Source organism: Falco naumanni, chromosome 10 (genome assembly GCF_017639655.2).
Source record: "Falco naumanni isolate bFalNau1 chromosome 10, bFalNau1.pat, whole genome shotgun sequence".
Taxonomy (NCBI): Eukaryota; Metazoa; Chordata; class Aves; order Falconiformes; family Falconidae; genus Falco; species Falco naumanni.
In genome coordinates this window covers 13,754,714-13,764,604 of record NC_054063.1, presented here as the reverse complement: position 1 = coordinate 13,764,604, position 9,891 = coordinate 13,754,714, and the positions used below count along the sequence as shown (strand labels likewise).

General features: G+C 35.5%; 1 protein-coding gene across 2 annotated transcripts in view; it reads right to left on the bottom strand.

The window, feature by feature from the left end:
- Positions 1–771: 771 nt before the first annotated feature.
- Positions 772–9,891, bottom strand: part of KIF18A (kinesin family member 18A) — a 41,053-nt gene continuing 31,933 nt past the window's right edge. For both annotated transcript variants that reach the window (XM_040607799.1, XM_040607800.1), the window contains exons 14-17: positions 6,462–6,942; positions 5,849–5,953; positions 3,179–3,288; positions 772–1,070 (exon numbers count right to left, since the gene is read on the bottom strand). In XM_040607799.1, the coding sequence (XP_040463733.1) occupies positions 1,003–1,070; positions 3,179–3,288; positions 5,849–5,953; positions 6,462–6,942 (764 nt within the window). In that variant the 3' untranslated portion in view covers positions 772–1,002. The remainder of the gene's footprint in view (positions 1,071–3,178; positions 3,289–5,848; positions 5,954–6,461; positions 6,943–9,891) is intronic.

Here is a 9,891-nt window from a genome sequence, read left to right as displayed (position 1 = left end):
TTCATAATTTATCAGTAGATACAATATGAACCACATGTACTTACAATACTTGTCAAAGTTAATGCAGACATTTTTCATAATAGAGGCAAAAAAGTGCATTTATTTTTAGAAGTTCAATTCACATTACATTGGTCATCAAGACTAAATATTTATTCAAACTAACATAATAATCCTATTAACAACCAAATAAAAAAACCTGAAAAATGAAACAAACATTTACAACGAGGAACAGACTAAGAATAGAAAGGCTAAAAAGATTTAGATCTAGTACTTCATTAAAAACACTTTTTGTAAATATTTTTCTGCCTCCTGGTAGTACACGGGTAGAATCTATCCATGATAGCATATCTAGGAATAAACTGGCATCCTAGTGCTAAGCATGAATACATTTTAACATTAACATGTTTGACTTTCTTCCAAATGAAAAACAATTTTAACATTAGGACATTTCAGTGAAAATAATTTAGCAGTTCAAAACAAATTTTCTAACTTCTGTATCACAATGTTCTCAGAGAAGTAAGACTGACGGTAGGTAAGCAATTTAGAGTAGCATGTAGAAATTACAGTACCATTGATCCCCTTAAAGACTTGCATTGTCTGAAATATTGATCTGTTAGTCAAACACAGGGAAATATTCACAAAGATTATAGCAATAGTTACACTGTGCCCTTCTGCATTCCAGAGTCCAAATGAAGTGTCTTTAACTTGTTAATATACAAAACACATTTGTAAGCTTTAACAGGAGACAAGAAGAGAACTTATCTTACAGCATTTAACAAAATCCTTTTATTTCCAAGAATGGTTCTTTCTGAACTAGTGCATTACTAAGAGACACCTTTAACACAAAACAACTCACAAGAGGGAAACTAAGATCACCCTGTTCTCATTTGCTATCCATCAATCCTGCTTGAAAGATGGACAGACTGAAAGCAAAATCCTATTTTTTTTCCTTACAAACGTGTAGCAAAAGACTTCATGTTAACACCCAACGATATATTTCCTTCAGAAAGGCTTCTTCAGTAGGTTCCTTGGCACATTCTGTTCTTGCTTGCACTTCCTTGATTTAGTTCCTAGTGAAGAAAGAAATATTATTAACAAATAGGAGACACTCATTCAATACACATAAGCACAATTTGGCATACCTGGATGTCCTTCTCAAAGCATGTCTAAGACCTTTTAGAAGTACTACTTGTCCTTACTGAAAGCTTAATTTTGATATGCAAAACCATAATCACTCTAAGCTCAGTGATCCAGTGTGCTGATTGCCTAGAAAGTCCAATGATTAGATGCTCAATTGACATAAAATGCCATTAAAAAGGCACAGTGGTCTATATAAAAATGTAGAAATATGTTAAAATTTTATTAACACTTACTATTTTTATACAACAGTATTGAAAAATTAACACACTCACTAGCGAAAGCTTTGTCTATTTAATCGGAAAGCAGCTCTTTCCCTTTATTTAGGTATTTAGTCATATTTCATTCTCCTGCAACGCATGGTTTTGAAGATAAAATTTTACTTTCAGTTGAACTCTGAAGAATCAAAAATCTCTTCTGTGTTGCAGAATCATAGAATCATTTAGGTTAGAAAAGACCTTTGAGATCATCAAGGCCAGCCATTAACCCTGGACTGCCAAGTCCACCCCTAAACCACGTCCCTAAGCACCGCATCTATGCATTTTTGAAACACCTCTGGGGATGGCGATTCCATCGCCACCCTGGGCAGCCTGTTTCAATGCTTCACCACCCTTTCTGTGATGAAATTTTTCCTAATAGCCAATCCAAACCTCCTCCGGCACAACCTGAGACCGTTTCCTCTTTCCCTCTCGCTTATTATCTGGGGTAAGAGACTGACGCCCTCTGCCTACAAGCTCCCTTCAGGTAGAATGTGGTGCTTCATTACACAGTTTCTTAATAATATCAGAGTAGTGATTGATTTTGTAACTTTGTAACCCAGTCTTTATTAGTAGAAATTGATACTGAGGTAACTGTGTATAAACTTTGACTAACTAACCAGTAACTACTGGTTAGACTATGTTTAGCCTCAGATCTACACTTTTCAGTAAGTTTAATGTAACAGAACTTCAACGTTTCTCATGAATGGAGAATACGTATTCATATGTACTTGCTCCCTCACATCAGCTCTTACATAAACACGTATGTGCTGTAAAACTGGCATATCGCCTACGCCAGTGGGAAAAGCTATGCAGCCGGACTATTTCATAAAAACAGCAGACTAAAACTTTAAGCCATCTTTGATTGCCTCTAAACTGCCCAAGAAGTTGCACAAAGATCATCAAGCACATTTCTGAAACACAGAGAAAAGCAACAAGTGCATAGAGATAAAAGGAAAAGTTTTAAGTATTCCATGCATTATAACCTGCTGCAGGTGCCAGGTAACTTCGTTCCATGCACTAGGAAAAGGCAGAGGTTTTTAGAAGGTTGTGAACAAAAGACCTTTGTGCACATCTACTAAAAAATTATTTGTAACCGAATATGTTACAGTAAAGATTTATATACCTCAGAGAGAAGCCATGTAATTGTAGCAGGCTTTCACAGAGTACCACCTGACAGTATTATTATTAGCAATTTGTTAGAAGCAAAAGACTTCCTAAATATGGCTTTAGCCAAGGAAAAATTCTTTTATTGTGTTGGCCCAAAATAGCCCCAAAGTTTAAGTAATAGATCTCTGAGAAAAAACACCTGTGAAACCAAGTCAGCGCAGTGTTATAAAACAACACAAAAAGTTAAAAACAGTATAGTGCCATAAAACAAAGCAAAAAGTTAAAGACAGGTATGGAAATCACTAGAGGATTTTATTTCTTGATAAACCACACTTGGCAAAGATAAAATTGGTCATAAAGTTCATCAAACTTCTCAACAAGTATACAAATTTTTGGTGGAATTTCTGGTGGAAGACCGCAACTCTTGGGAAAAGGTTTTTCCAACCAGCTTGTCGTAATATTGAGTTTTTATTAGATACCATCGAGGTAACTGCTTAGAGATTCAAATTTTTTTGGTTATCAATAGATTTACTATTCAAACCAATAGCTTAGTACTGATCACAGCAACACACGATATTAAATTGACAAAACCTTGAATATCAACCTTAATTTTGAACCTCCTGTACAATCACAGTTAACAGTGCCGTGTCACACAACCAGCCTTTGACACTTACCTGCCATTTTGGGTACTCTTAGAGATCTATAGCTCATCAAAACATCTTGCCGAATGCGTTTTGTGGAAACAGGGTCTTGCAGGCTGCCTAATGCAGTGTTTGATGAAGAACTGGAAAAACAGACAGAAAAGAGCTTGCTTTCAGTTAAAGTGATTAAGCTACATTACAGTTGTTTAGCCCTTGCAATGTAGAAATACATTCAACGTTATTATCCAGTCCTGGTAATTCGTAATGGAATGCAAAGAATAAGCTAATTTATTTATGATGTATATATATGGATATTATTCCCCGTTTTCCTTTTTAAAAATTTACGAGAATATTTCAACAGTGGAAATAAGAACTAATGTTGTCACTTATGTTAGAACGCAAACAGATATCCTACAGTTTTTTTGGAAACTACAGAAGCCAGTTTGGTGGTCTTTGCACACAAACTGTACTAAGAAATAATCCTAATTCATGTATGAAATCCTTGAAATGACCAAGCTGTGTTTATTGAAAAAACTACATTTTTTTTATTTCTACAATCATTTTTCTATGGCCTCCAACACAGTTGGAGGAGGTAGCTTCATAGCAGAGAATACTTCTCAGCTAAGCTCAAAAAAAGCTGTTATAGCTTCAAATTCATTGAGACAAAACCTCTACGCTTTATAGCCTTTTATATGATGGACTTTAGATCTACAGTGAAAGTTATAAACCTATCTGATCTCACCCTTTGACGCTTGCCCTGCTAGCTTCCCCAATTCCACTCTGTAACACAGCCTCATTAACAAGCTAATTCTATTTATGTCCCAAGTTCCTATGCTTTTTTGCGTTCCCCTAACAATATTGTATTATTCTCACTTTATAGCCCCCTAACTTACACTACTGTTCTTAATAATAACTGTCTGCCTAAATGGAAATATATAGCAATCTGTAAAGACTAAGACCTGTTTTGTGCCAGTCCTATTAATGCATGTTTCTTGTAAGAGGACTTATGCCAATAAGAACATAATCCTGTTTAGTAAAAGCAGCCGCTCTATTGTGGCTGACTTGTCTTTTATCCCTTGTCCCAGCCATACGACTGTTTCAAATTATATTTCTAATGTGTAGAATATGCCTGCAATTTATATTGTTATTCTAATGTTAGTAGATTAATGACTGGAGTGAACTACTTCAAACAGGAGAAGTGTGGGAGAGAAAAAGGAGAAAAAGCAAAGAGAAATGAAAGTAGGTGCTATCTGAGAAGTACGAGCAAATAAGCAGCTTTCAGTCCCTCTCTTCATCACAAACTACTAGACAAAACCATAAAGAATTTTTGTTTACAGTGTTTGCAGTCTGAGACAAAAGAAATAATCCCCCAAAAGGGAAAAAAAGTTGTGCAATTTTCCTGTAATTTTATTCTAACCCTGAAACTGGGAAATACACGCTTGAGACATGGAAGGAAAGAGATAAAAGAGCAGAAAGTTAGTCTTTTGGGAAGAGAAAAGCACCTAAGTTTGGAAATCATTACACAATGATTACAAAAACAGTACTCCTAAAGTCTACCTTAGAACATTTACCTTAAGGTAAGATAAATCAGGCTCCAAAAGTTCCCATGCCTCTCCCTAAGAAAAACTAGCAAATTAGCCCAGTTTCAGAGAGCAAGTGATTTATTTTGCCAAATTCATGATCAAGCTTTTGAAAAATGGGAAGTGTGAGATGAGCTTCTTTTCTCATCCTAGAGCAATACAGTTTATTCCTCATCTTAGAAAAACAGTTTAGAAAAACAACAAACGACAATTAGAACAGGAACATTAAATTGGATCAGGTAGATCTATGATCTAGGAAGATTTGCTATCTCAAAGATGCTAATAAACCAAAAAAATGCTTACGTTTCTTCCGTATCCTGTGATCTTTCTATAGAATTTGTTACAACAACCTTGAAACAGTCTTTAGAAGACTTATGAGGTAGCAGCTCTACTCACTGTCTAGCAACAGGTGACTCATAGTATGATTTTAATAAGGTATCAACTTTTGCTTTTCAAAAAAGAAGAAAAAAAGAAAAAAGAAAAAATTCTTTTTTCAGTACTAGGCTGATCGTTAATGTATTTAAGGATTAACTAAACCAAACAAGAATACAATTCCACTTAGCATCTATTCAGTTTCAGATCTTCTACTAACAAGGCTCTTTTGAGATCGTAAAAAAGAAGAGGGAGTTCTTCCCAGAGCAGAGCACAAGAATGAAGTCATAGTAACTGAGACTGGACATGAATTATTAGAAAAACAAAGGCACTGGCCACTAAGTATTATTAAATGTTTTCTTCACTTTCTATTTTGGTAGTTTCTAATGTCTTTCAGCAAAGGCATAACATTTTCAAAAAAATTAGTGATTTTTAATTGATGATAGAATTTCTCTTTTCAGAATTATAGGTCATCTTTCTATTTTGAGTAGACAGAAGATACAGGAGACACAATATTATTTGCACTTGATAAAACAGAGTTCCTAAACAAAGAGTAAAATTGATTCTATGCAACTTGCCAGGAAGAAAAAAAAAATGAATTGCCAAACATATTTGACTCAGAACATCTCATATATAGGCCCAGATGACTTGCATAAGAGGTTTTCAGATTTCAAATGTAACACCGAAGCTAAAGTGAGAACATAAAAAATGAATACAAACTCATTGTATAGAAGAGTTAGTTTAAACTTACCTTAATACCTTTCTTTTTCTCTCAGCAGCAGAAGTCATTGCCATATACGAGGGCTTCTCAAGTGCTGAAGAATGATTATTTTTTTTTAAGGAAAAGAGATCAAGCCTGAAATAAAGGCATTATATTTTGTAAAATCTATTCTGGTTAGAAGTCAAGCGAAGTTGTAAATCAATGTTACATTGAAAAAAATACTGGAAATGTTTCAATAATATTACTTAAGGCAGCTTTGCAGAATTTCATGCATATATGGCCCCTTTAACGATGGTATCTCAATGTCCAGGAGGTTAAGGATTCATTTTACAGACCAGAAAAGTAAGGCTGAGAAAACCTAACTTGCCTGAAGCATCACAAAATTTCAGAAGTGTTGTATTTTCTTTTCGGTACATATCTTGTAACACAGGATAAATTTTCAACTTCATCTGTCATCATCAACATACCACTGATTTTAAATAATGGCAAAATTGAATCTGATGCCGACTAAAATGGAGGATTTGATTTTCAAAATGTTGGTTTTACAGATAAAACTGACACCAATAGAAAAAACTCAGCTGTGAAAATTAACAGGATTAAATCGCTTGGGTAACATTCCTTGCCCATGCAAATGGAAAAATACCTTTTTAGAAAGACATCGCTGCATGGCTGCGACTCCTTCATGGACGAGTCAGTAGATGTTTCAGTTGTTTCACCTGTCCCTTCATAGAGAATTACTGTTGAGTTCATGTCAGCTTCATCGCACTTTGGGACATCACATGTATAGTCCATCATACTTGTCTTTTTCACTGGCATACCTATATTACTTGCATCAGCTTCTTGAATGCCTGCAAGGTGCAAAGCTTTCTTTACCACAGCCTGCGTACAGTAGCTTTGTACTGGTTTTCTGCAAAATTCTGGTGTATAGACAATAGGGCGGACCTCCTTGGTAAGAGAATCCTCCAGATGATAGAGACTGGAGGGCTTGGACGCATCAGGAGTTTGAGCTGTGACTGGAGAGCCCATCAGCTTCCGCCTGGTTTTTTTCTGTAGTGGTACTGTATATCTTGTTGTTTGTTGTGTATTTGTATTCATTTCTTGTGACGGCGTGCCAAAATTTGTACCTGTGCAACATAGGTATCAATGGTTAGCACATTAACCTATATTTACCACTTAAGTCTTGGTTTTTATCCTCCTCTGTTAAAATGTTTATTAGCAGAAATTCCTACTAACAGTATTTATTTCTTTTACATATTCATTTGATCATTGAAATTATTTCTATTGCAGCATTGTCCAGATGGTAGCATTTGTTCTGTGGCACTCAAAGTATTACAAATCTGCATAGGCTGATATAGTTAATCCCAGACATGCTACAAGTAATCAAAAGTAAGATATGACACATGACAACAGGGAATTGAAGAGTATTGAAAATGATCACATTATCATGACACAACTCTTCATTTAAGATGGTACTAACAGTAATCTACAGCTGCCCCCCGGTCACAGCCATTTTTTTTCCTAGCAAACACTATGCAGGAGGGAGAGACTCTCGTAAAAGGAAGGTCATAGAATCACTTAGAATAAAAAAATTATTTGACATTGCAAATACAAGAAGAATGTTTTGGAAAAGAGGAAAGAAGTTACTTGGATCCTGTCATCTCAATGTATCAACTGTGGGAAAAAAAGCTCTTCAGTAAAACCCCCACCCTTAAAAATAACAAAGCAAGCAATGCAGCAGTAACTGGCCATTCCCATTCATCCTGGTTTATACTGGGGTTTGGAAGTATCATAGGTTTTTTTTGTGTGTTTTGTTTTTTTTCCCCCCCAAGCAGGTGGCAATGGTGGCAATTGCCAAAGTAAGAGGCAAAAAGAAACCTTTCTTTTATTCAAGTTTTCAGTAGAAGAGAATCATTTTAAGACACAGACCACTGTTCAAATGGCTAGGCTAGTGGTGACTGAAGTAGTTAATAACAAAAAAGGATATATACTTTTTCTTAAACAAATGAAGAGTAGGAAAGGGCTGTCAAATCCAAGTGCTTCTATATTTAACTTTCAGTGCAAATTAAAAAAAATTAAGTAAAGCCTATTATCTTTAAAATGCTTAAGGGTTGGCCCCATTTCATTTGGTAGCCGCAGCATCACGTTTCCCCTTTCTGCATTGCCTACTCCATTCCTACGAGCAACTAAACTGCAAAAAGAGCTCCTGCTTTTTAAACTGCTACAAGTTACTCAGCCATTAACTATGGTATTCATATAACATTGTTGATAAATATTTCTTCTGAAATTCCATTTTGTTTTTGCCTCAAAGTAAGTTAGTTTCAACTCCTTAATCTGAATGCTTCTTTAGTTCTCTCTCATGTGTTAACACTTACGGCATTTTAGCTGTTCCATAAAAATTCTTTGAAGAGGAGGAAAACTGATTAAAGCCACATACGTATTGCATTATTCCACACACGCCCTCCATCTGATTTCTTACAAAAAGCAAAGCTTAAGTGATTGTAGCCGTTTCCTTGACTGCTCACCACTTCCCAGCCCATTTAATTCTGACCTCATTGCCCAGTTGCAACCCAGTTTGCCATAAGCAAGAAACTTTAAGAATGCCAATTCCCTGATGCCCACAGAAATCAGATGTCTTGGGGCAAAGGTCCAAACAAAACCCTCACTGAAGAAGAGCAGTCAAAGGCTGAAGGATGATCTCAGCACCAGTTTTTTTGTGCACACTTTGGAACTAGACATACCATATGATGGATTCCTCATGCGCAGCTACGTGAGATGATGCCCCATTAGAAGATACAAATGATAGTTGTGAGGAGACAGAAAAGGTTTTCAGGACTAACACGAGACCTAGAGCTCTTCTGGGCAGATGGAGTGGGTAGCACCAAAGCTACTTGTGTGCAAGTAGCAAGTAAATTAGATGCTAATATATAGGCCACAAATCTATTCTATGTTGCCAGAACTTAATTCAATAATAGAACCATCGGAAAAAAACTAAGCAAACATTTATTCCTCTCTCAAGGGCTCAGTTTCACAAAGAACAATGCTTAAACTATTATGCTTCAACAAATATGCAACATCTTAACCAACAATGCATAAACAATAAAAGGAGGTTAATTCAAGCTAAACCGCTTACGGAAAAAGATGCCTGGACAATTACATGAACAATTACAATTGTATTCTTTTTTCAGGTCTGAAAAAACACAGACATGGAAAAACTCAAGCCTGAAAGGACTACTTGACATGTAGTTAAAATGCAAAATACATTATTTTCTCATACCTAGTCTTAGCCTAATTGACAGTCAGCATTCACCAGGGGAAGCATAGCAAGTTGTTGAGACACAGCAGTTAGATTGTAATCTAAACGTTAAGCTAATTCAGAATATCCTCAATGAGCAGTGAAATAGAAAGGGTAGTAAAACACCGCCTCTGTTTTCCCCAAATAATTTTTACCTCAACCCCAAATAATACAGACCTAATTCAACAAAGACATTTTTCTTCAAGACCTGATAGCATTTTTTTGGTAACAAGCAAGAAAGTTATTTATGAACCATTTCCGATATGGACTCTGTGATGCTATCAACAATGCTATGCTTTATTGATGTGATTACTCTTTAACTTTGGTTTCCTAACTACAATATTGTTCTTCTACTTAAGAGACTTAACATGTCTTTCTTTCAAAAAATATATTTTCTAGTCATCACAACCAAAAATTGAGACCAAAACTTTCTTTTAAAGATTTGCTGACAGCTTATATTCTTAAATACAAGAATAAGCTTCCATTCTAGTGTTTGAAATAACTATCCACTAAAACATTTCAGGACACATTTTAAATTATCATTTTATTAAGTTTTACTCCTGCTTATATGCATCAGACAGTGTGCGTTTCAGGAAAAACAGTGGTTAGAATTCTATTTGTCTGTTGTTACATTAGGACAGAGAGGTTCCAGTTTCAGAAAGTTTGCTTACAGTAAGACACTGAGGTTTTGCTAATGTCCTAAAGTTCCTAGGAAGTCAGTCTGATGGAGAAACATTTTGCTAAGAGTGCCAAGTTTTAGAAGCTTCCCCAGGACTAAATA